The sequence below is a fragment of the Podarcis filfolensis genome (genome assembly GCF_964270895.1).
Source record: "Podarcis filfolensis genome assembly, chromosome: 3".
Taxonomy (NCBI): domain Eukaryota; kingdom Metazoa; phylum Chordata; class Lepidosauria; order Squamata; family Lacertidae; genus Podarcis; species Podarcis filfolensis.
Genome location: NC_139606.1, coordinates 118,868,463 through 118,895,704, shown reverse-complemented (window position 1 = coordinate 118,895,704; position 27,242 = coordinate 118,868,463). Strand labels below are relative to the sequence as shown.

The 27,242-nt window shown below is 47.8% G+C and overlaps 1 protein-coding gene across 2 annotated transcripts in view; it reads right to left on the bottom strand.

Moving 5' to 3' along the window:
• The window catches only part of ZNF395 (zinc finger protein 395), a 62,943-nt gene that overhangs the window by 26,751 nt on the left and 8,950 nt on the right, over window positions 1-27,242 (bottom strand). For both annotated transcript variants that reach the window (XM_083605272.1, XM_083605271.1), the window contains exons 2-3: window positions 4,283-4,529; window positions 787-1,091 (exon numbers count right to left, since the gene is read on the bottom strand). In XM_083605272.1, the coding sequence (XP_083461398.1) occupies window positions 787-1,091; window positions 4,283-4,519 (542 nt within the window). In that variant the 5' untranslated portion in view covers window positions 4,520-4,529. The remainder of the gene's footprint in view (window positions 1-786; window positions 1,092-4,282; window positions 4,530-27,242) is intronic.

The following is a 27,242-nucleotide window of genomic DNA, read 5'->3' as shown; positions in this document are numbered from 1 at the left end:
TGCTGGTCCCTTATTTTTGAGGCTGCTGGTCCCTTATTTTCAAATATGTAAGTTGACAGCTATGCATCTGGGGGCCACCATTTTGGTGACGCTAAAAGAATACTCAATCCACGTCGTAAGGAAATGAGTATTACGCAGCCACGAGCAAAACGCGGCAGCTAAAAACCAATGCAATTCTGGGCTGCATCAATAGGAGTATAGCATCTAGATCAAGGGAAGTAATAGTGCCACTGTATTCTGCTCTGGTCAGACCTCACCTGGAGTACTGTGTCCAGTTCTGGGCACCACAGTTCAAGAAGGACACTGACAAACTGGAACGTGTCCAGAGGAGGGCAATCAAAATGGTCAAAGGCCTGGAAACGATGCCTTATGAGGAACGGCTAAGGGAGCTGGGCATGTTTAGCCTGGAGAAGAGGAGGTTAAGGGGTGATATGATAGCCATGTTCAAATATATAAAAGGATGTCACATAGAGGAGGGACAAAGGTTGTTTTCTGCTGCTCCAGAGAAGCGGACACGGAGCAATGGATCCAAACTACAAGAAAGAAGATTCCACCTAAACATTAGGAAGAACTTCCTGACAGTAAGAGCCGTTCGACAGTGGAATTTGCTGCCAAGGAGTGTGGTGGAGTCTCCTTCTTTGGAGGTCTTTAAGCAGAGGCTTGACAACCATATGTCAGGAGTGCTCTGATGGTGTTTCCTGCTTGGCAGGGGGTTGGACTCGATGGCCCTTGTGGTCTCTTCCAACTCTATGATTCTATGATTCTATGAAAACATCCGGGACTCACCTTTTTGGCACGTCAATGCTCCGGGAGACCGACCTGGGTCCTGGTGCTGCCGCGGCAGCTGCTTCCATGGTTGGTCCGTGGTCCATGGCCACTGGGACGGCGTCGTAGCCCGTCGTGGCAGGAGACCCGAGGTCCATCTCCAGGGCTGGAAGAGGCAAGGCCTGGATGTTCGCCAGTCTCACTTCCTCGGCTTTCCGGCAGACGTAGAAGCCCTGCTCCAGAAGAAGCACCTTCACCTCGTTGCTGAAGAGGTCGTGGTGTTCCACCAAGCCGGGGGCCTCTTGCCCTTTGTAGAAGACGTAGACCTATAAAGGGAGGAGGAAAGGCGCTCTAGCGTCACGGCGGCCATTTCAGGCTCAAACCCCCAAGCCCAGTGTGCCATGCCTTGGGTTTTCTTTTCTTTTCTTTTTTAATAAATTTAAACAAAACATGTTATCTTAAACACATATCATCCTTATTTTTTTCCCCATTTTACCCCCTCCCATAAAACAACCCACCCTCCCCCCTCCACCCCACCCTGACTTCCCTCAGTTCCAATCTCTGGTTTCTCTATAAATGCTATTCTCTGCATGTTACAGATTTGTATAGATCCTTAATTTGTCTAACTGGTTGTTATCAATACAGTGGTACCTCGGGTTAAGTACTTAATTCGTTCCGGAGGTCCGTTCTTAACCTGAAACTGTCCTTAACCTGAAGCACCACTTTAGCTAATGGGGCATCCTGCTGCCACCGCACGATTTCTGTTCTCATCCTGAAGCAAAGTTCTTAACCTGAGGTAATATTTCTGGGTTAGCGGAGTCTGTAACCTGAAGCGTATGTAACCCGAGATAACACTGTAAAAAGTTTGTGAGTGTTTCATCAAAACCTGCCAAGGAGTCCAATTCACTTTGCTGCGTCTTTAAATACTTTGTAAAAGGTTCCCATTCATCTTTAAAGTCACAGTTATCCTTGTCCCATAGCTTATGTGTCAATTTTGCCAGTTCTACATAGTCCATCAATTTCCCTTGCCGTACTTCTTCATGCCTTGGGTTTTCAAGTTGCAAACCACCCTGAGATCTAAGGATGAAGGGCAGTGTGCAATTCTGAGAAATAAAATATTCTAAACCCCTGAAAATAGGCGCCATTGTGTCATAGAATCATAGCTTTGCAAAGGACCATGAGCATCATTTGCAATGCAGGAATCTTTAGCCCAACATGGAGTTTCGAACCCACGGCCCTGAGATCAAGAGCCTCGTGGTCTCTACCAACTGAGCTACCCTCTCAGTGTCCTGCAGACAATTGCACCTTCAGCCTAGCAGGAGTGAAGAGGGTGTTTGACTAGCAAAGGCTGTGTTATTATTCCCGCGATTTGTTGGGTTCATTGACTTCCAGAGCACCGTCTCAATGCAATTCACACCTAAGATGATTGAAACCACAAATGCATTTAGAACGAGACTGAAATCCTAACAAGCAGGTCCAGTATACCTGAAGAAGCGTCTCCACCCCCATTAATCTGCCCGGACGCTGAGGACCAGCGCCGAGAGCCTTCTGGAGGTTCCCTCCCTGTGAGAAGCCAAGTTACAGGGAACCAGGCAGAGGGCCTTCTCGGTGGTGGCACCCGCCCTGTTCAACGCCCTCCCACCAGATGTCAAAGAGAAAAACAACTACCAGATTTTTAGAAGACACCTGAAGGCAGCCCTCTTTAGGGAAGCTTTTAATGTTTAACAGACCACTGTATTTTAATACTCTATTGGAAGCCATCCAGAGTTGCTGGGGAAACCCAGCCAGATGGGCGGGGTATAAATAAATTCTATTCTATTCTAAGCAGACACTTGTGTTTGAGATTCCTGCATCTCAGGGGGCTGGACTAGATGTCCTTTGGGGTCCCTTCCGACTCTACAGTTCTACAATTCTATGACCCATTTATCCAGCTGGGACAAGCTCATCTGGGAGACCTGATATCCACGGCCTAGATAGGTTTCCCCTCTCCACAGTGACCTAATTGGACACAGAGCCACTGCCTTAATTCCCAAAGTCTATTTTTACGTATGTAATTGTATCTGTGCAGAGATGGGCCCACTTGTGTTAGTTATTCCTGGGAGCTATTTATAGAGAACTCCGGTTACCCTACGGAAAGACTGAAGGTGCTGTAATGTACAAGCCGGAATGGAATGGGCAGCAGAAAACGAGAGATAAAACACCACTCTGTTGGGAGGACAGATTAACTGGGGACCAGACTCGGTGGCTCAGAGTAGCGTCTGCATGTAAAATCCTAAGAGGTTGCTGGATCCGGCCAAGAGCCCATCTAGTCCAGCATCCCATTCGCAAAGTGGTCAACCACAGGTAAAAAGGTAAACAAGGTAAAGGATCCCTGGACAGTTACCGTATTTTTCGCTCTATAGGATGCACTTTTTCCCCTCCAAAAATGAAGGGGAAATGTGTGTGCGTCCTATGGAGCGAATGCAGGCTCCTTGGCTTCAGCAATAGCAACGCGAAGCCTCCGAAGCGCAGAGGGAGAGCTCCCCCCGCGCTCCGGAGGCTTTGTGTTGCTTTCGCTGAAGCCTGGAGAGCGAGAGGCGTCAGTGTGCACCGACCCCTCTCGCTCTCCGGGCTTCAGGGATAGCTGCCTGAAGGCCTTCGGAGCGCAGCGTGAGTTCCCACTGTGTTCTGGAGGCTTCAGGTTCCTTTCGCTGAAGCCGGGAGAGTCTTGCTCTCCTGGCTTCAGCAAAAGGAACCCGAAGCCTGAGGAGCGCAGCAGGAACTTGCGCTGTGCTCGGAAGGCTTCAGGGATAGCCGCGCGCAACCCCTCCGGCAGGGAGAGGCTGCATGCGGCTATGGCTTCTTTAGCCCCGTACAGCCTCTCCTGGCAGGGAGAGGTTGCGCAGGGCTAAAGAGGAAGCCAAAACAGTGAGCGGGATCCATCCCGCTCGCTGCCTTGGCTTGTGCCATAGCCGCGCGCAACCCCTCCGGCAGGGAGAGGTTGCGCGCAGCCTGTACGCTGCTCTTTGGGGCTGGGGGGGGGGCGGAAATAAGATTTTTTTTTCTTCATTTCCCCCTCTAAAAACTAGGTGCACCCTATGGTCCGGTGCGCCCTATGGAGCGAAAAATACGGTATGTCTTATCAAAGGCGACTGTGGTTCATTTATGCATAACTGGTGGGAATGACCTTAAGTTTAAAAAATTCATTTATACAGTGCTTTCTTTCTGGGGGAACACATACCCCTATACATTTTGTGAATTGAAGTTTGGCCTCGTTGAGGGGCAGTATTTCAATATGAGTAGGAAAATGAGAGTACCCCCAAACATTTTTTTATGGGAAAAAAGCACTGCATTTATATAACGCTTTACATTTTAAAGAAAAAAAATCAAAGCTGTATACAACACCTGAAAACATCAAATCGCTCACTCTGGAATATAGCTGTAATAGAGGGAAATCATGCATAATTTGAGATCTTGACAAGGACTAGAACCCCTTTTACATGCTACCACACCCAGCAGAATAAATTGGTTCGGTTACCTTTTGGCCTGGTTGCAGGAGTGGCCAGTTCTGGCCCTGACCGCCAGAGTCTCCGACGGGCTCTTTGAAGCGTCCGTCTTCACACGAAGCCAGACGAGGAGACTCTTTGGGGTGCTCCGTCTGCAAGGGGGGGAGCGGGGCCATCATCAGCACCCCGTCCCCCAGCAAGGGGGGAGCGGAAATTCGGGCGCCCAGCAGGGACCGCTTCCCCAGCCTCCTGGAGAGAACACTCGCCATCTCGGACCCGCTGCAGAGAGGAAAAGGGGCAGCAAAGGTTAGGTCACGGGAGATTGCATTTTCACATTTGTTTTCTCCATAAAATCTATCCACCTCTCGGTTGTAAAACAAACAAAACTCAAAGAGGCTTACAAAGAGAACAGCACTGTAAAACTACAGTCATACCTCGGATTACAGCCGCTTCAGGTTGCGTTTTTTTGGGTTGCGGACGCCAAAACCTGGAAGTACCAGAACGGGTTACTTCTGGGTTTCGGCGGTCGCGCATGCGCAGAAGCGCCAAATCGCAACCTGCACGTGCGCAGACGCGGGTTGCGAACGCAGCAGGTTGCGAATGTGCATCCCGCACGGATCACGTTCGCAACCCAAGCGTCCACTGTATCAGTAAAAACGACGCTTCAAAACATTCAAAAATATAGTATCAGCAACGGACTGAAAACAGATTAAAACACACATCCACATTCTTCATGTGGGCTTCTCTGAACAGCTATGTTCTCAGCTGCTGTCGAGAAGACTATTGCCTGATGTCAAGTGGCAGGGAGTTCCAGAGTACTGATTCTGCCACCCGAAAACGGATTCAAGTTACAAAAGGGGAGATTTCGTCTAAACAGTGAAACAGTTTTCCTTGTAAGGTGGTGGACTCTCCTTCCTTGGAGGTTTTTAAGCAGAGGTCGGATGGCCATCTGTCCTGGATGCTTTAGCTGAGATTCCTGCATTGAAAGGGGGTTGGGATGGATGACCTCCAGGGGTCCCTTCTGACTCCACCGTTCTATGATTCTACGAAACGTGGAACCTGTAACTGTGCCGGTTCTGCCAATCACAGATTTGTAGTGCTGGGAGGGACCCCTGAGAGGGTCATCTAGTCCAACCCCTTGCAATGCACAAAGCGGCCGAATGGGCTTTGATGGAGTAAGGCAATGCACACTACAAAGGTTCTGGCTTGACCTCCAGAAATGCCCACCCACCCCCCCAGGGCCACAGTTCTCAAAAGCACAAGCCTGGCCTCCAAGCAGAGTTAAAACAGCCCTTCTTTTCACTCCTGGGTGGAAAATATTGGTAGTGGAAGAGCATCTCCTCTGTATGCGGAGAGAGACCCCAATTCAATCGCCAGCAACTCCCAGTAGAACTGGGAGAGATCCCTGACAGGATCCCTGGAGAGCCACTGCTGCCGGTATTGAGCCAGATGGACCAATAGCTCTGACCCAGCGAAAGGCAGCTAACTAGGAAGCTCTGATAAAATACGGGTGGAAAACTGCGTGTTTCGGAACCGCAGGGGAAGCAGAAAGGGGGTTGCTGCGCCGTTGCAAACATGCAATGTCAGGAAATATCGCCTGCACAAACCACACCGAAACGAAAGCAGGAGTACAAATGTGGTTTGTTTTGTGTTCTTGTTTTCATTACGTATATCACGTTTTCCACTTTGCGTTGTGAACCGCCCTGAAATCTATGGAAGAAGGGTGGCATGCAAATTTAATAATAAGAATAATGAATTTTATTTATACCCCACCCTCCCTGGCCAGAGCTGGGCTAAGGACAGCTAATACCAGTAAAATTACAATTATAGGGGGGGGGAAACAATTTAAAATACAGGTTAAAACACAATTTAAAATGCAGCCTCATTTTAAAAGTAGCCCATAAATCAAAACCATAAGGGGAGGGAAGACATAAGGGTCAGACTGAGTCCAAACCAAAGGCCAGGTGGAACAGCTCTGTCTTGCAGGCCCTGCGGAAAGATGTCAAGTCCCGCAGGGCCCTAGTCTCTTGGGACAGAGCGTTCCACCAAGTCGGGGCCAGTGCTGAAAAGGCCCTGGCCCTAGTTGAGACCGCCTTGCAACTTGGGACCTCCAAAATGTTGTCATTTGTGGACCTTAAGGTCCTCCAGGAGAGGCGGTCCCGTAGGTACGTGGGTCCTAGGCTGCTTAGGGCTTTAAAGGTCAAAACCAGCACCTTCAACCTGACCCGGTACTCCACCGGGAGCCAGTGCAGCTGGTATAGCACTGGATGAATGTGATCCCGCAGCAAGGACCCCGTAAGGAGCCTCGCTGCAGCATTCTGCACCTGCTGGAGTTTCTGGGTCCAGTAAGTAACAACTGCCCAACAGACTCAGCCCTACATGTCCGACTGGGTCACCTTGCATGCGGCCATCTTTTGTGGGAACTACAAAAACACCACATACGGGTAGCCGTGGTGCAATGGGTCCATGCATCTGGCTACTAACCAGAAGGTTGGTGGTTCGAGCCTGTTAAGTTGTGGGTGAACATATCAGACGACACAGCGATTCTCCAAACAGCTCTTGTTTATTCACAGGTCAGAACAGAACTGAACTGAAGGGTTCAGCCAGGCTGCTTATATAGAGCTCCACTACAACGCAACAGTAACCACTTTCTGTAACTATCCAATCACTGAACGTCACTTTCAATCCCTTATTTGCATATGTGGACCTGAACTATCTACAGTATCCCCCTGCTGGCCCAGGGTGAGAACTTCAGTACATAACAGAGCCCACCTAGGGATGGCTGCGGGCTCTGAAGGGGTGGGACTAAACGACCCTGAAGGCTCCTCCCAGCTCTACAATTCTGTGTTTCTATGAAACTCTGGAATTCGATTCGTCGAAGCACCGTAGGGGGTTGGACTAGATGCCCCCATGGGGTCCCTTCCAACTCGACAATTCCACGGTTCTGTTCGATGAAAAGCTCTGCAGCAAGCAGTCAGCTGCGTGCTGGCTGCCGCGCACGATGTCTAAAAATACAGAGCGGGGAGGCTGAGCCAGCCCAAAGAGAGGCACCAGGGAGACCTGCCCCCCCAGACCCAAATGCAGGGGCCTCTCAAAGAACAATCGCCTTCCCAGTAGAAGCTGCTTTCAATGCGGTTTGACCAAGGTTGGGGTGTCTCGGGAGCGGTGGCAGAGAGGCAGGAGAGAAAAGAGAGCTTCCTTGTGCGGCGAGTGTTTGTGCAGCCAAGTATAGTAGAGATATTCATTTATTTTGCATTTGACCAGGGGAAGTTTTAAAAAAGCAAAACAAGCCGGGAGGATGGCAGGCAAGCAACGCCGGTGCCCACGCGTCGTTCTCCCCCTCGCCCCCCCCAGGGACAGCGCTGGCAGGAAGCGGCAGCCGAGAAGCGGAGGGATGGCTTTTTCAAGAACCGGATGAGCCTCGGCTGTGTAAACAGAAGTTTGAGCTTCCAAAATTCGGCAACCATTCCGCCTGTATTGAAAGAAGGCTGCAGCCCACCGCCGAGCAAGCAGGGTTCCCAGACGAAGCCCGAGCTCAATCAGAGCCCAGAGCTCACCTCTGGAATCTGCAGCGGAGAGAACATGTCTTCTGGGCATGTGCAGAGGGCCTGGCTCGCGGCTGGCACCATACAGGGGACCACCAAACCTCCATTCTCTCTTCTTCTTTTTTAAAGCAATTTTTATTGAGTTTTACACTAAATCATATTCACATTTTATTACATAATTCTATGACTTAATATATTGCTCTGTAAGAGCATCAACCTCCTTCCCTCCCTCTTTCTGACTTCCGCATAACTTTCCATATCCTTTGCATTTCACTTATTTACCCTTTGTCAAATTATAATATTTCACCTTATTATCGGTAAATCAGTTCCTTATATTTACATTACAAAGCATTTCAATTCACTGAGCCCGGCTTCGGCTGGGGAGGACGGGATATAAATAAAATTTTATTATTACTATTATTATTATAAACAACATAAAGTACATTGGGTTTACGTTGCTTTAATTGGCACACATGCAGCCCTCGGCAAACACTCAGAGGGGATCCTGCCATCGCATCGCCAGCAAAGGACGACAATCGCATGGGATGAAGAGGCTGCAATTCGCCCGTCAAAGATGGTGGACTGGGTCACAAGGAAAATTTTGGTACCTCAAGCTAACCTCCAGAACGCTCCAGGCGAAAGCGAAACTCCCAAGAGCGCTTCTTTGTTTTTTTAAAAAAATAATTGTTATTAACTGGCCAATCACATCAAATTAAATCACATCACATAAATTCCAAATTACAAAGCCAAATTTTTAAATTTTGTTGGGGGAACCCATACTTCAAGATCCAAAGGGGGATTCAGATCATCTTCTTATTACTGCGTTAATGTCCAAATCAGTCCCAATCAGTCCAAACAAAATTCGTAATTCTATCCAGTCTTATCTTGGTGTTTCCACATCATATCTTGTTCATATAATTTCTATTTTTCCTTTACGATCTCTTCTGTTAGTCTCCTTAAGCCGATAAGCAAAATAATAATCCTGTGTGGATTTCCCGTTCCTCCACTAAGTCCAGATGGTTTCCATATATCTCCTTCGTAGATAGCATCGCTCTTTCCATCATAAATTTGGCATTTGTCGCTCTTAAGTCCCACCGAGGAGTTGATCCACGATATGTAAACAACTCTATTTCTCTCTTTCTCCTCCCAGACCCAAGAGCTCCAACAATGCCTCCCAAAACGGCGACGGCATTTTTAACTGCGTCATTCCAAAACTCTTAGCTTTCCAGCTTCATCTTAAAACATTGCTTTGGTTCGAAAGTTTATCTCCACACAGCCTTAAATCCACAGCTTAAGTCCTTAGTTTCTGACTCATTAGGGGAGGGGATTCTTGTTAAATCACATAAGAAAAAGGAAGGCAGGTTTTTTCCCCCCTCAGTCATTTGTCGTACCGTATCTTGACGTATCTTCTCATATTTTATTCTTGTCTTGTTATCAGAGATCTCTTCTGTCAGCAGTCTTTACTCCCCTTTTTCCTTGAAGCATGTGCAATTTATCTCGTCCAAATTGTTTCTTTTGAAGATGCTTGCAACTAGCGGCGCGAATCAGGGACGGCGTCCAGGAGTGCCGGAATCCCACAGGAGGGCTTTGTGCCTAGTGCCCCCACCCCCACAAATTCGGGGGTGGTATAGGGCACAGCAGGCAAGGGCCGTCCCCCCCACAATCCTGGGGGGGTTAAGGAGGCTAATTACCCCTATCATAGCCTCCAAATTACCTTGTGTGGGTCGGAAAGATGTTATTGTCAGCCATCTTCCGAGGCGCCACCTAGTGGCCCCCCAAGAGCGCTTCTTTGACAACATTCCCACGAAATGGAAGTTTGGAATTGGAGTTAGGCGGAGTTGACAGACATGTCTCAATCCAGGGGCTTCACCCCCTTGCTATAGGCTCATCCAAATGACCCATTTACTGAACGCTCATCCCTGATTCGCTTGCGCAAAGCTTCCACGGAGGTTAGACGGTGTCCAATCTCTACTGAGCATATGTTCCAATTTATTCACGGGGCGGGTCTACAACGACATCCTGACATGCCATGCATCTTCCCATTAACCATTTGTTCATCCCACACTTTTACGCGCATTTCGTCATCACTCCCCAAACCCCTTTTTAAAATGGGAGTGCTGCATTAGGACAACACAGCACTTTAATCCACTTTTAACTGTGCAAACTTCAGATTCCAGCATGTGCCTGGATCTCTCCCAGAATATACTGCCCATCTGAAGGTGACCATAGCCAGATAGGAATGCAAATACAACTTATCTCCATAGCCTTTTCCCTTATTTCCCCCCCCCCCAAATCACTTCAAATCCGGGATTCTGATAGGGATCGAGATGATGAAAAGGTAGACCAGTAGAGAGCAAGTTTAGCCAACCGGGTGCCCCTCTGGATTAGATCCAGCAACCTATTCTTCTCTTTGTCACCCCTACGCACTAACCATGGTAGCAGGAGTTGGAAAGGTGTACAAAAAGGTGACTCAAAAGATCAAGGGGGTGGAGGGAAGGTTGCAACGCCTGGGACATCTTAGCTTAGAGAAAAGGCAACGAAAACACAACACAACAAAGGTTTATGCATCTATGTTTGGCATGCAGAAACAGCTAGAGAGACATTCTTCTCCTGCTCTCATAACACTATAATTTGTGGACATTCAGTGATGCTGACGGGTGTCAAACCCTGCTGTGCTGCCTGGCCTTTAAAGCCCTAAACGGCCTTGGCCCAGTATACCTGAAGGAGCGTCTTCACCCCCATCGTCCAGCCAGGACACTGAGGTCCAGCTCTGACGGCCTTCTGGCGGTTCCCTCACTGCGAGAAGCAAAGCTACAGGGAACCAGGCAGAGGGCCTTCTCGGTGGTGGCGCCCGCCCTGTGGAACGCCCTCCTACCAGATGTCAAAGAGAACAACAACTACCAGACTTTTAGAAGACATCTGAAGGCAGGGAAGCTTTTAATGTTTAACTGACTATTGTATTTTAATATTCTGTTGGAAGCCGCCCAGAATAGCTGGGGAAACCCAGCCAGATTGGCGGGGTATAAATTTATTATTATTATTATTATTATTATTATTATTATTATTATTATTATTATTATTATCAATAGGTCTAAGGCAGTGGTGGCCAAACTCAGCCCACCAGATGTTTTGGGACTACAACTCCCATCATCCCTAGCTAACAGAAACAGTGGTCAGGGATGATGGGAATTGTAGTCCCGAAACATCTGGAGGGCAGAGTTTGGCCACCACTGGTCTAGGGGGTTGGACAGACCCTGTTTGGAGTGGGTGTCAGCCATCACAGCCAGGGATGAGCATTCTGGCCTGCAAGACCAGGGTTCAGATCTTGGCTCAACAATACTGCTAGAAAGGCAGGATATAAATAATTCCAGTAAACCAGTTAAAAATATCCCATAGCTCTGAGCAGCCTCTACTCTGTGGCGGACATGCCCTCATCTGCGAAATGGGATCAGTCTGGGCCCGTCTTACAGCATTGCTGCTTTGCTGAGTAAGGAGCTGTTCTTAGCTGTCTGAGCTTCCAGACGGAGCGGGCTAAAAAATATTCCAAGATAATTTTAGGCCACTGAATTCTGACGATGCAGAAAGCCCTTTTAATAGCCATGCATGCAAATTCAGGCTACTCTTCAGTCTGAAATCTACTCCATGAAACAAGACAAAACGCCCATTTTATGGGAGCTATGGGTAAAATCCTGCTGCAGTCGCTACCTCACCACACCTGGGTTTGTTTTATCTATCTATTGCATTTACGGTATATTCCGTCTTCTCTTCAAAGCTCAAATCTGTAACGACGATTCTTTTAATCCCCAGAATAACTCTGTGAGGCAGCTCAGGCAATGAAGGAAAGTCAAGACCTTCCGGAGGGTCCGTTCCACTGCCAAAACTGCTCTTACCATCTGAAAGTTCTTCATAAGCAGGCACAGGCAAACTCAGCCCTCCAGATGTTTTGGGACTACAACTCCCATCATCCCTAGCTAACAGGACCAGGGATGATGGGAGTTGTAGTCCCAAAACATTATGAACTTTCAGTTCATTAGGGTTAGCTGGAATCTCCTTTTTGAATCCGTTGGTTTGGGTCCTCTTCTCAAGCTAAACACCCACAATCCCTCATAAGGCTTGGTTTTCCAGACCTTGACGATCTTGGTTGCCCTCCTGTGCACACCTTCCAGCTTGTCAGCATCCTTCTTAAATTATGGCACCCAAAACTGGACCCAGGACTTCAGGTGAGGGTTTGACCAAGGCAGAAGAGAGTGGGACTCTGACTTCCCTTGATCTGGACCCTCGACTTCTGTGGATGCAGCCCAGAATAGCATTAGCCACCTCAATATTACAATCACCAATGCGGATGTGTGGACTGTTGGCGATGACCCAGGATGTTGGTCTAGGCTGATGGTGAGGCTTGGTCAAGCAGTTGGCGAGTCTCTGTAGAGAGCTTCCTTGGGGTGCAATGTCAAGGCTACATCGTCTGCAAACATCTCTCAGATAAGGACCCACTTTTGGTTGGTGTGGAGACGTGTCAGGTTGAACAGGCTCCCATTGCTCCGTGAACAGAAGTACAGTCATACCTTGGATCCTGAAAGCCTTGGTGTGGCGATCAAACAGGGTCCCTGGACGTTTCACCATCTCTTGATCCCTGTGCCACCACTTGATTTCTCGCTGCCACCACCCAGGCCCTACCTGGGACAATACGGAGCCCAGTCAGGGTTTCAATTGGAACATAAACTTCTGTTTATTTATTGCAGTTTAACAAGCGTGTGGTTTCATAAACGGTATCAGTCCATTACATTCATGGGGTGCCTATCCAGTCCTATAACGTTCGCTACCTGCTCTCACTCACTAAACCACCTCTCAGATACTTACTTGTCTTCCTAGCTCCTAACTGTTCCTGACTCAGCTTATTTCTCTACACTAACTCAACCTACCCACAATTCAAACTCTATCCCAATTCACTCCCACTCCAACCAACCACCCAACTCCCAACAAACTCCTCCCAGAGCTGGTTTTATAGTCCCTCTGACTCCACCCCCCTGGGTCCTGATTGGGTAACCTGTTTAACTATTTCACCTCCAGCACGCTCATATGTTAACGTCACTCGGTACTCGGACGTTTTGGCTCCCGAACACCGCAAATCCGGAAGTGAGTGTTCCGGTTTGCAAACATTCTTTGGAACCCGAACATCTGAACGGGGCTTCCTGGGCTTTCCAATCAGAAGCCACACTTTGGTTTCCGAACATTTTGGAAGTCGAACAGACATCTGGAATGGATTCCGTTCGACTTCCAAGGTACGACTGCACAAGCTGTCTTCAGACGAGCTGAAGGCATTGGAGAACAAAATGGAGAAGAATATGCCAAAGAGGTTTGGGGCGAGAACACAGTCCTGTTTCATACCACTCTCTATAGGGAAAGGTGCCCATCCTATTGGACAGTGCTGCGTGTTCTTGCAGAAGGATGCAATCCTCTTGCGAAGCTCAGGTGGGCATCCTATCTCGTTGAGCACAGTGAAGAGTCCTTTTTGGCTGACGAGGTCAAAGGCCTCCATCGGGTCTACAAAGGCGATGATGCCCCCGGGGTCTTCTCTGCCCTTGGCATTTCCCCTGCCGCTGGCGCAACGAGGAAATCGTGTCGACAGTCGACCTCTGAGCTCTAAAGCCGCATTGTGACTGTCTGAGAGTGACTGTAATCTGCTGAGAAACACACGGGCGGAGGCTTTCCCCCACAGCACCCTGCAGGGAGATTCCCCGGTGGTTGTTTACAAAAAGATACAGCGATAAAGCTATGAATAAGAAAAAGCCAGCCAGGACAGCCTAGGCCTCCCCTCTCTGCTTCCATTCTGCTCTTTGTTTCTCCATCTCTCTCACACACCCCTTCTCTCTGCAAGAGCACTGCATACCTGCAATACCTGCAGGGGGCGGACAGGTGGGTGGGTCACCCAACGAGTAAATCAGAAGATTAGGTCTGGTCCTATGCTCTGCTCACACAACAAAAGCCTCAATGCGCCCCACCCTCCACAGGGAGGCAGCAGGACTCAATGCTGCTGTTTATTATATTTTTATTTTGGTTTTATTTTATTTTTTTACTGCTACTATTATTAATAACAATACAGTGGTACCTCTGGATGCAAACGGGATCCGTTCCGGAGCCCCGTTCGCATCCAGGGCAGAACACAACCCGTGTCTGTGCGTGCACGGGCCGCGATTCACCACTTCTGCGCATGCACGTGACATCATTTCGAGCGTCTGCACATGCGCGAGCGGTGAAACCCGGAAGTAACGCGTTCCGTTACTTCCGGGTCACCACGGAGCGCAACCTGAAAACACTCAACCTGAAGCGACTTTAACCCGAGGTACGACTGTACGCGGGTGGCGCTGTGGTCTAAACCACAGAGCCTAGGGCTTGCTGATCAGAAGGTCGGTGGTTTGAATCCCCACAACGGGGTGAGCTCCCATTGCTCGGTCCCTGCTCCTGCCCACTTGGCAGTTTGAAAGCACATCAAAGTGCAAGTAGATAAATAGGTACTGCTCCGACGGGAAGGTAAACGGCGTTTCCGTGCGCTGCTCTGGTTCGCCAGAAGCGGCTTAGTCATGCTGGCCACATGACCCGGAAGCTGTACCCCGGCTCCTTCGGCCAATAAAGCGAGATGAGCGCCGCAACCCCAGAGTCAGCCACGACTGGACCTAACAATCAGGGGTCCCTTTACCTTTTCCCACTCATCTCGCTGGGTTTCCCCAGCCACTCTGGGCAGCTCTCAGCAGAAATGTAGAAAGCACGATAAAACACCCAACATTAAAAACTTCCCTTAACAGGGCTGCCTTCAGATTATGATCATTATCATCGCATTATTTATATCCTGCCTTCCCCGCCCCCCCCCGCAAGACTAGCTTACACAAATTAAAACAACACAGATGCAACACACACACAAAAATGAGAAATGATCATTAAAATTAAAAAGATGTAATATAAAATTTAAACGATTCGTTGTTTTAATATACCAGCAGTCCACAAGCTTTTCAGCTGCTCTGTTAAAAAAAAAAAAAAAAATCGCACAGCTCCTTGCACACTGCGTTATAGAGAAATATTTAAGTCGTCCACCAAGACCCTCAACAATTTCCAAGTGGTCCGTAGGGGGCAGGAAAATTGCAAAATCTGTGCCCTATACAACTAGTACTGAATGGTGAAATGTCTAGGAAACCAAGTATAGCAAACCTTTAAAAAAATACCTCAAAAAGACCCAACACCAACTATTTACTGAAGCACTCCAGAAAGTCTGTTACGCCCGAAGCGTTTTTGAGCAAAATTTTAACTCTTTGATCGAAAGCAACTGTAAAAACTATATGAAGAATATTCAGAGCAGGCAAAGTATCACGGGATTCAAAATTCTGTGTCTGCGTGTAAAAAAACCACAACCTGTTCATCTTCAAAAGTACAATGTCCAGGTCTTAGGCTCCCAGGTCAACGGAGAGGAAGTGACAACTCACACCTCAAAACGCAGGTAAACTCATCCCGGAGGCCATCAGAATGCAACCCGTGATTTTCGAAATCCAGTTTCCTGGTGCCAAAGTTTTATTCCAGTGTGCAAATATTGAGTTTGGTCACCCACCCACACAGCTGCCAGCGACCCGAAATTTCACAGGGAATGTCACAAGTTTTGTGCCACCAGGTTGTGTTTTGAGTCGCAAGGCAGAGGTCTTTGCTGTCTTCAAGGGGACTTACTCACAAGTAAAGCCTGCCTAGGCTGCAAACTCTAGACTCCTTGCCTGGGAGTAAGTCCCGCTGAAGACAGCAGGACTTACTTCCAAGTAAACACGAAACAGGACTGCACCGCCAGCTTCTATATGCAATTACTTATTATTTTTTTAAAAAATTGAAGTACCAAAACACAACCTTTGCAAAATTTGCTTGGCCATTTAAATCTAGGCAAAATGCTACATGCTACTACCATTGAGATGTTAGCATTCTGTCCTTATCTAGAGAGCCAGTGGTAAAGATTGTCAGTTGTACTAGCACCTGGGAGAGACCTGGGTTCAAATGCCGCCACTCAACGTTCACTGGGTGCCCCTGGGCGCCAGTCCCTGCCTCTCAGCCTAGCCTACCTCACAGTTGTTGTGGGGGTTAAATAAGGAGGGGGAGATCCACAAAGACCCCTTCGAGTTGGAAGGGACGTTGTCTAATACAACCCCCCCCCCCCATAATGCAGGATAGCAATGCTAAAAACAAATAAATATTATCACTATTAATAGGCTACACAACATTAAACTAGACTATGCAATGTTACAACCACTATATCAAACTCCAGCCGACCGGGAGAATCCGCGACCAGAAAGAGGAGGAATATCAAGAAGAATGGAAGAAATTTAAATATTATTTGAATAAATATTGTAATATTAAAGATTTGTAACTACTTGAAAGAATTAATTAGGCTTGGGATTAAATTAGGACTAAATAAATAAATAAGAATTATTCCATAAGAAAAGTTAGGAAATATGATTATGACCGGATTATTGTTATATGAAATAATGATATTGGAAACTGCTACATTCAATTACAAAGAAATTCAGTTGGAAGAGATTTGAGGAAGTCAAGTAATATGTTTATGAAGTTGGATTTTAATTAATCAAGTTTTATTGTATCTATGTTTGTGGTGGTATTATGGGGTTGGAAATGTTTTACTTCTTTGGGGTTTTTTTCTTTTCTTTTTTTCTTTTTTCTCGTTGTTTTTTCTTTTTCTGTTATGTTGAAGTTGTGTTTTTATATGAAACTTAATAAATATTATTGTTAAAAAAAAAAACCAACAACCTCCAGCCGTGAGCGCTGATTAAGTACCAAAAGCACATCACAAAGACACGTGTTAACACACAACTTTGAGAGACGCGTTCTTGCCCCCATACTGCAGACAGAGGAACTGAGGCAGGTTGCAATCGCCCATGAAATCCTCAGCTGAGATTTGAGCCAAGCGTTTGAGGTTCACAGGTTGCCCTCTCGGAACCTGAGCACAACATTTCCCCCCTCAAATGGTTTGTAACATCGCAATCCTGTACACATTTCCTCAGAGGTAAATCCCACCAAGTTCCGTAGAGCTTACGTCCAGGTGAGGCTGCCCTGCTTAGCGGCTATGTACATATTTGCAAAGATAACATATGCAGCACAGTACACAGTGAGGTTAAGACGGCAAGAGAGGATGGCAAGTGTGGAGGGAAGATTCAAGGACAATCAGATAAACATGGAAACATTTCAGTGCAGCACAGTGGTACCTTGGTTCTCAAACTTAATCCGTTCCGGGAGTCTGTTCCAAAACCAAAGCGTTCCAAAACCAAGGCGCGCTTTCCCATAGAAAGTAATGCAAAATGGATTAATCCGTTCCAGACTTTTAAAAACAACCCCTAAAACAGCAATTTAACATGAATTTTACTATTTAACGAGACCACTGATCCATGAAATGAAAGCAATAAACAACGTACTGCAGTCACACAATCAATCAGTCAGTAGCTGAACTGGGTTCCACAGTCACAAAAACAGAACAAAAAGAGCTGCAAAAACAAAAAGGCAAAATAAATAGCAAAAGCAGACAGACCTCAGTGTAACACTCAAAACGGAGCATGTTCGGCTTCCAAAAAAAGTTACTTCTGGTTTTGCAATGTTTGGGTTCCAAGTTGTTTGAGTACCAAGGCGTTTGAGAACCAAGGTACCACTGTATACTACATTATCAAAATATTTTTTAATTTATTTGCAGAATATGGATAGATTTCCTTTCAAAACGGGAGCAAGAGCATCAAGCAAAACTGAGGGCAATCCTAGTCGAGATCCAGAATCGCCGTTCGAACAGAGCGCTGCAGAACACTCAATGAGCAAACCTCCAAAAGAAGAAAGTTAGTCAACAATATGTGGATAGCTATCCAAGTCTCGATTTCACACGGCAGTATGCCACTGGACTCCTTCTGGATATACAGAGGTACCTCGGGTTAAGTACTTAATTCGTTCCGGAGGTCCGTACTTAACCTGAAACTGTTCTTAACCTGAAGCACCACTTTAGCTAATGGGGCCTCCTGCTGCCGCCGCGCCGCCAGAGCACGATTTCTGTTCTCATCCTGAAGCAAAGTTCTTAACCTGAAGCATTATTTCTGGGTTAGCGGAGTCTGTAACCTGAAGCGTATCTAACCTGAAGCGTATGTAACCCGAGGTACGACTGTACAACCAAAAGCAGTACCCATGCCTCTCTTCAAGAGCATTGGCTATTCTTCTACAGTTCTCCGCGACGTATTATTGTGAGCCGGGATTTTCAACTCTGACAAACATGACAGATCAGAAAAGAGAAAGGCTTATTTGTGCCGAATAGGAGGAGAGTTTGCTTGCTCAAATTAAACCTAATATAAATGAAATCAGCCGGCAAAAGCAAGCTCACACCTCTGATTGAGTCTGTAGAGTAGACATACTTAAGGTACATATGTAAGAGGCCTGTTTCTAATTATATTTTGGGAAAGATTCGTGTGCTTAGGTAGCTGCGTTTTTTTATACTTTCTGATAATATTATAAAGCAGTTGTGCTCTAGATTATAAATCAAGCACTGTGGTTTCTTTTTGTTTTCCGGTCTATTCCTTATCAATAAAAAAATCGGCACGGCAAATTTTTATTCTGAAAGAGTGGCCCAGAGAAAAAGGTTTGAGATCCACTGATCCACTGATCTACTTTTGCATTATGGTGCTGGAGGAGACTCTTGAGAGTCCCATGGACTGCAAGAAGATCAAATTGATCCATTCTGAAGGAAATCAGCCCTGAGTGCTCACTGGAAGGACAGATCCTGAAGCTGAGGCTCCAATCCTTTGGCCACCTCATGAGAAGAGAAGACTCCCTGGAAAAGACCCTGATGTTGGGAAAGATGGAGGGCACAAGGAGAAGGGGACGACAGAGGACGAGATGGTTGGATAGTGTTCTCAAAGCTACCAGCATGAGTTTAACCAAACTGCGGGAGGCAGTGGAAGACAGGAGTGCCTGGCGTGCTCTGGTCCAGGGGGTCACGAAGAGTCGGACACGACTAAACGACTAAATAACAACAACAACATTGGAGAGGCTGTGGATCAATCCTGTGGATCAATCCTGGGACTCCCTGCAAGGAAAGAGCTCTACCACTGAGCCATAAACCTCCGAAGGACAGAGAAATCTGCAATATACCAGTCAGCCCTCTGCTCCATTTAGCTCAATGCTGTCAACACTGACCGGCTGAAGCACTTCAGGGTTTCAGGCAAAGGAACCTTTCCGAGTCCTCCCTAGAGATGTCGGAACATGGGTCTTTCCGCACGCCAAGCAGATGTTCTGCTGCTCAGCTACGGCCCCTCTTCCTAAAGGCAGCTGCGCGAAAGGGTTAACAGTCAAAGTCTCCAGGAAGGAAAAGGGAAGGATTAGCAGCTCTCTCTGAAGGAAAGCCTGCAGCTTGTAAACTTAGATCTGACAGCCTCAGCATATTCCGGCAGAGAGACAGGGAGGAGGGTGGTTACACAGAGGGGGGTGTGGCGGTCTTGCCCAGAGGCAGAAAGGAGCCGGCAATGGGATATTAGGAAAGGGCACCCAGGGTGCAAGAGGGAAAGGAGAGAGGGGAGCTTGAAGGGCCAGTGGAACGCATGCAAAGAATATACAGCCCAGTGGAAAGCTGCTGAAAGCATTTTATCCCATTGCCCAGATCGGCTTGGAACAATCATTCGTAAGGTAGATCCTGCCCTCATGCCTACAAAACTGGAAAAAAGACATGGCACAAAAGGAAAATGGGTTGAGAGGGAGGAGGAAAACAGGTGGGGATGGCAGTGGTGATAGTCTCCCTTCCTCCCACTGTCCTTTCTGGTGGGAAGCGAGGGCTAGGATAAGACTTACTGACCACCTTTAAAATTCCTTACATTACTTATGTTAAGTGATGAATTAATATGTTTAATTCCATAAGGTGAAGAGCTAAGGATGTTAATGTTTAAGTTAAATTTCCTAAAAATTGGGATTTGGAAAACCGCTAAAAGGACATGCAATGAAATTCAACCAAGGGGAAGCGAGGAAGTCAATTAACAAAGTTAATAACTGTAATTTTCAATAAGGCTATGTTTCTTTGTCTTATGTGTCTGTTTGTTTGTTTGTTTGTTTATAATATTGTGAAAATTAATAAATTGGGGGGGGGAATCCTTACATTACGCCCCTTTTAGAGGTGACAAAACTATAGGCAAGGTAGAGCAATTTGCCAAAGGTGCGTATAAATAAGGCTGAGTGCCTCAAACCTGGCTTTAGAACACTTTGGTTCTGGGAAAAGATATATTTATGATGTTACGGTGGCAAGCCAGTCGGCACAGTGCACAAAAAGCCAAATTAATTATTTTTATTATTATTAGATTTCTACACCACCCCACATCTGAAGACCCCAGGGCAGTTTACAATATAACGACAGAAGAACACATACCATAATAACAAACAAATACAGCAGCAACCTAAAGCAATTTACAACATAGTTAAAATAGTTTATATACATAAAACCAGTTAAAACAACTGCATAGATAAAAACATTTTTAAAGAGAGTTGTCAATAAGAATCGGTCGACGGGTGCGGCAGATGCACTCTCCCCCGACTGCCACAGAAAACAACGTCCTGACACACAGCAAACTATCCTTGACCTGCTAGCTTTCCATGTGCAGGGAGATGAAGGGCATTCTATCATTTCGCTTGCTGCACGTAACTCTATCCTCCAAAGAAAGCAGCTTCATGTGAGCCTACCGTCATTCTGAAGCCCACGCAAGTTTCTAACGCAGAAGGATTTTTAGGCACCCCGTGTGGCATTTCTGTGGCAAGATGACAACAGGTCTTGCGACACCGTGCAGCTTTGCGACAACCGATTTTATCGTGGCAGAAGGTCTCGTGCAAAATGGGCTAGACGCCCAAGGTGCCACCGGAGCCATTTGCTGCGTGCTGCAACAGCTAACACGGCTTGTTCCTCTTGAAATTGCGCCTGCGATAATCATCTGTGGTTTTAGAGGGGGGAAATCACACAGAACCAGCCGCCTGTCGAAAAGACTCTCCAAAGAGGCGATTCCTCCCCGGCTGCAGACTACCTATGTTTTGCGTCAGGGGCACAGACACCCACACAGGTGATCATACAAAAAGAGCAGCCAGGTATACTATTGGGCATATAAACAGCTGCCAGCCAAATAAAGGTGTGGCAATCTGCATGGTGTGCCAGACCTGGGAGCAATCTTAGAAACTCAGATATATCAGCTAGGAGCCAAACGGCTCCTTAAACCAGGGCTTACAGGTGCCAAAACAGAATGCCTCGTTACCATTTGGGGGCTAGGCGTCTCGAAAGTCGTATTTTTCAAGATGGCTTCTCTGTTCCTGAAGTTCATTGGTTGTGCAGGTAAAAAACGTAACGGAATTCGACGGGAGGCATTGCTAGTGTGTGAAAACAGGCAAGACCCAAGGACTCCCCAGGAATGCACCTGCAGGTGGTGGAGACGTCGGGCACCATCCTGGCCCCCCGGACATCTACACTTGGTCTCAAGTGGCTGATAAAAGGGTAAAGGTAAAGGACCCCTTGACAGGTAAGTCCAGTCGCAAACGACTCTGGGGTTGCGGCGCTCATCTCGCTTTACTGGCCGAGGGACCTGACGTTTTGTCCGTAGACAGTTTTTCACGTTCTACCCGGACACTGAGGTCCAGCGCCGAGGGCCTTCTGGCAGTTCCCTCCCTGCGAGAAGCCAAGTTACAGGGAACCAGGCAGAGGGCCTTCTCGGTGGTGGCACCAGCCCTGTGAAACGCCCTCCCAGCAGATGTCAAAAGAGAAAAATACCAGACTTTTAGAAGACATCTGAAGGCAGCCCTGTTTAGGGAAGCTTTTAATGTTTGGTGTATTACTGTATTTTAATATTTTGTTGGAAGCCACCCAGAGTGGCTGGGGAAGCCCAGCCAGACGGGCAGGGTATAAATAAATTATTATTATTATTATTATTATTATTATTATTATTATTATTATTATTTCCAGGTCATGTGGCCAGCACGACTAAGCCGCTTCTGGCAAAACCAGAACAATGCACAGAAACGCAGTTTACCTTCCCACCGGAGCAATACCTATTTATCTACTTTGACGTGCTTTCGAACTGTCGGGTGCAAAACACGTCTGGCAGATTTCGAACGCTGCCTGGGAGACGTGGGTTCAAATCCCCCTTCAGACACAAAGCTTACTTACTGACTGTGGGCCTCTCAGGCTAGCCTACGTTACAAGGTTGTTGCTGGGATTTAACGAGGCGGGGAGAGACATGTACAGTGGACACTCGGGTTGCGAACGTGATCCGTGCAGGATGCAACCCGCAGCGTTCACAACCTGCAGTGGTGCGTCTGCGCACGTGCAGGTTGCAATTCGGCGCTTCTGAACATGCGCAAAGCGCGATTTAGCGCTTCTGTGCATGCACGGCCGCCGAAACCCAGAAGCAACTCGTTCTAGTACTTCCGAGTTTCGGCAGGTCTGTAACCCAAAAAAAACGCAACCTGAAGCGGCTGTAACCCGAGGTATGATTGTACACCACTTTGAGCTCCTTGGAAGAAAAGGTATGCTATAAAGCCAATAAATTCAGTTCAGTTCCATCGCGGCATTAGGTAGCGCCCAAGGCACGATGGCCGTGTCACTCAGAACGACCACAGATCTTCCCAGGGAAAAGACCTGAGATATAATCTAGTAGAGAGTAGGAGAATTCACGGGAGAAGGAGGCAAAACCCATTTCAAAAGGACCTGACACCAAAAAACTCAGCTCCAATCCTTTCTGCTGCTGGGCCCAAAAAGATTCATAGACAGGAAGTTAAATTGTTTTCATATGCAAGAACAGCGGCAAGAGCATTGCTGGCCCAGAAATGGAAGAAAGAAGAAATTCCGACTAAAGAAGAATGGCAGACGAAATTAACGGACTACGCAGAATTGGATAAAAAGGAAGGATTCGAAACCTGCGGGACCAGAGATTTACATAAGATTGGAAGAAATATACGAACTATTTGAAGAGCAACTGTAATCAACAAACTACGCTAGTAGGACTACAAGAAGTTTTGTACGGAGGAATATATGAAATATTGCAAAGAAGAGAAAGAAGAGAGACATTCGTTATGGCATTTAAATGTAATAGTGCAAGTTAGAAATGTAAATTAAATGAAGATTGGAAAATTTTCAGATGTGATTGATGGAAGTCAAAAAATTGTGTAAGATATAAAAGTATGTTTAATAATTGTGGGAAATGATATGCTAAAAAACTAATATTTTTTTTAAAAAAAGAGATTCATAGAATTGTAGAGCTGGAATGGGTCCCAAGGGTCATCTAGCCCAACCCCCTGCAATGCAGGAGTTGCAGCTGAAGAATCCTTGGCAGATGGTCATCTGATTTTTGTTGAAAGCTCTCCAAGGAAGGAGAGTCCGCCACTTTTGGAGGGGGTCTGTCCCACTGTCGGACGGCTCTCACCGTCAGAAAGTTCTTCCGGATATTTAGCAGGGATCTCCCATCTTGTAACTTGAATCCATTGGTTCAAATACTGCCCTTGAGAGCAGGAGGGAACAAGCTTGCTCCATCTTCTATGTGAAAAGCCCTTGAGATATTTGAAGAGGGCCAAGAAGAGTGGAAGCCAGGAGTGGCCACAAGGCCATTTTCTGCATTCGAGGCAGCCTGCTCTCATTCATAGCCTGAAAGGGCCACAGTCAAGGTTTGCTCTACAGAAGGAGTCGGCAGCTGAAGGCCACACTGACAAAACTACCCTCCTTTACCCCACCAGCCAGAAAATTAAGAGGTCTCCGTGGCCTACAGCCTCCCAACAGCTTCACGGGTGGCCTTAAGACACTTCAGCACTTCTGAAATAAGAGGTGCAGGGACTGTAGCCAATCTTGGGGCTGGGACCCATAACCCCGCTGGCAAAGAGCCGGCCACAGAATCGCAGAATTGTAGCGCAGGGAGGCACCCAAGGGTCATCTAGTCCAACCCCCTGCAATCCGGGAATCGCAACTAAAGGATCCCTGACAGGTGGCCACTTCATGAGAGCCTCAGGAAGACGGCAGAAGGAAGGCCTGGTTGCCATCCCAAGCACACTTGCCTGAGAGTTCAACAAGCTCAAGTTCAACACGCTTACTTCTGAGTAGACACACTCAGGCCTACACCAGACGGCAAAGTTGCACAGCAAAGGGCCATCCAGATGTTGCAGCGTTGTGTATGTGAGCGAAACCATAATAGCAGAGAAAGGACTGGAAATCTCAAAGCGCAGTGGATGTCCAAAAGGGGCCTGCCACCCAGCGAGTAGGATCATAGAATTGCAGGGTTGGGACCATGAGGGTCATCTAGTCCAACCCCCTGCATAGGGCTTGAACCCGCAACCCTGAAATTAAGAGTCTCATGCTCTACCAACTGAGTATGACAAGTTTTATTTGTTGTTATTATTTTTTTATTGAATTTATATACCGCCCTATACCCGGAGATCTCAGGGCGGTTTTATTATAATATTTATATTGTGCCTTTTCCCCAGGCCAGGACTCAAGGTGGCTAACACAAATCAAAACAAGAGCTCATATAAAATATAAAAAGGTAAAGGGACCCCTGACCATTAGGTCCAGTCGTGGACGACTCTGGGGTTTCAGCACTCATCTCTCTTTATTGGCCGAGGGAGCCGGCGTACAGCTTCCGGGTCATGTAGCCAGCAGGACTAAGCCGCTTCTGGCGAACCAGAGCAGTGCACGGAAATGACATTTACCTTCCTGCCGGAGCGGTACCTATTTATCTACTTGCACTTTGACGTGCTTTTGAACTGCTAGGTTGGCAGGAGCAGGGACCGAGCAATGGGAGCTCACCCCGTCACGGGGATTCGAACCGCCAACCTTATGATCGGCAAGTCATAGACTCTGAGGTTTAACCCACAGCGCTACCCGCGTCCCTCATATGAAATATAGAAAGGTAAAAAAAGCATGAAAGACCAGGACTAAAAGGCAATCATACTCTTAACAGCACTGTTAAAAGCCCTTTGCTTAAAACACAATTCTGTTCCCAAACAGGCCCGTCTTACCCACTGAGGCTAGTGGTGCGGGGCACCAAGTTCTGGAGGGCACCAGGCGAGAGTCCGGGGAACACCAAACGAGCGCACTGAGTGAGCGAGGGTGCATGCGCCGCTCCTGCCGAGCGTCGGCTAGGTTTTTTCCCTTTTATCCTGCAGGCGCCAAATTCTGCGGGGTGCCAGAAGGCTAAACGGGGAAAAACCGAGCCGACGCTTGGCAGGAACGGCGCATGTGCCCTCGCTCACTCTGTGAAGGCCCGCTCGCTCGGTGTGCTGCCTGCCATGGCCACCACGGCACGAAGTGGTCAGCTAAGCCAGAAGGCGCTGCGTCCAGCCTCCACCTTTTCCCCACCGGAGGAGCCTCCCTCCAGCCGCTGCCCACCTCCTCCAGCCCTAAAAAAAGTCAACTCTGGGAAAGGGGGGGGCGCGAGAGGAATCTTTGCACCACAGCGCCGGGTATGCTTAAGATGGCCCTGTTCCCAAAGGACAACAAGGAGTGAGCCAGTCTAGAAGGGAGTTCCAAAGTCTGGGAGCAGCCACCAAGAAGGCCCTGCCTGCCTCCACACCAAGCATTCCTGTGAGGGAACCTGCGTGGCCATTCCAATGCTGCTGGACTAGAACCCCCATTATCTCTGACCATTGGCCAAGCTGGCTGCTAAGGCTTATGGGAGTTGGGAGTCCAGCAATGTCTTGAAGGGGAGCACCAGAATCTCCATCCCTCAATGTGCAAGGAGCTGTCCTACCCCAGATCAAACTATTAGCCTACCTAGGCCATGGCTGGCCCATCACATTATTATTATTATTTCATTGTTATTTGTTAAACTTATATACCACCCTTCATCCAAAGATGAGCACAATTTAAAGTGTTGGTGCTGACTTTTAAAGCCCTAAACGGCCTCGGTCCAGTACAGTCATACCTCATGTTGCGTCTGCTTCAGGTTGCGCTTTTTTGGGTTGCGGACTGCCGAAACCCGGAAGTACTGGAACGGGTTACTTCCGGGTTTCGGCGGTCGTGCATGTGCAGAAGCGCCAAATCACAACCCGCACATGCGCAGATGCGGGTTACAAATGTGCATCCCACACAGATCATGTTCGCAACCCGAGCGCCCACTGTATACCTCAAAGAGCGTCTCCACCCCCATCATTCCGCCCGGACACTGAGGTCCAGTGCCGAGGGCCTTCTGGCGGTTCCCTCACTGCAAGAAACCAAGTTACAGGGAACCAGGCAGAGGGCCTTCTCGGTGGTGGCGCCCACCCTGTGGAACGCCCTCCCACCAGATGTCAAAGAGAACAACAACTACCAGACTTTTAGAAGACATCTGAAGGCAGCCCTGTTCAGGGAAGCTTTTAATGTTTAACTGACTATTGTATTTTAATATTCTGTTGGAAGCCGCCCAGAGTGGCTGGGGAAACCCAGCCAGATGGGCGGGATATAAATATTATTATTATTATTATTATTATTATTATTATTATTATTATTATCTGAGGGCGGTTCACAGAATTAAATACAAGGTAAAAACACAAGTAAATAATTAAAACAGAACAGCAAAACAGCAACACCCCCTTCCCCACAGGTACATTTAAAAGGCTGCAGGATATTAATCAGCCCAAGGCCTGGTGGAAGAGGAACGTCTTTGCCTGGCCCCTAAAAAATATGCAGTATAACGAAGATGCCTTCTCCCTGAGAAGAGCATTCCACAAAGGGGGAGCCACCACAGAAAAGGCCCGTTCTTCTGTTGCCACCCTCCGGACCTCCCGGGGAGGAAGAATTCGGGACAGTTTACATGGGGAGAGCTGGTCCTTGAGGTCTTTTGGTCCTGAGCCGTAAAAGTCATTATAGGTCAAAACAAGCACTCTGCATTAGGTCTGGAAGATAATCGGCAGCCACTTTGCAATGTATGCAGAAGGTTCAGCCCCTAGCATCTCCACTTGAGCCAGTGTGGCCCAGTGGTCAGAGCGTCAGACGAGAACCTTAGGAAAACCAGGGCTCAAATCCCCCACTTGGTCATGGAAGCCACTGGGTGCCCTACCTCACGGGGTTGTTGTGGGGGTTAAAGGAGCGGGAGAACCATGCATGCCACCTTCAGCTCCTTGGAGGTAAACGTGGGCTAGAAATGCAGCAAACAAGCGGATCGTGGAGAGAGAGGGTGACCCCTGCTTCGCCACGGATCAGGGCCGCAGCTCACCGGTAAAGCTTCTCCTCTGCAGGCAGAATGCCCCAAACGATCACCAGCCTAAATGCCCAAAGCCCCGGTCCGTGCGGAAGCTCCCAAGCTCATTCGATCGAGGCGCCTTGCTAATGCCCGCGGGCGCCGTCGCAGCGCGCCCCGAGGAAGCGGCCTGCCGGACGCACGGCGCCACTCGCGAGGCAGGATCAGGTGCTCGCGGGGAGGAGTGAGAGGTCCGTGCACTACCGCGACATGGC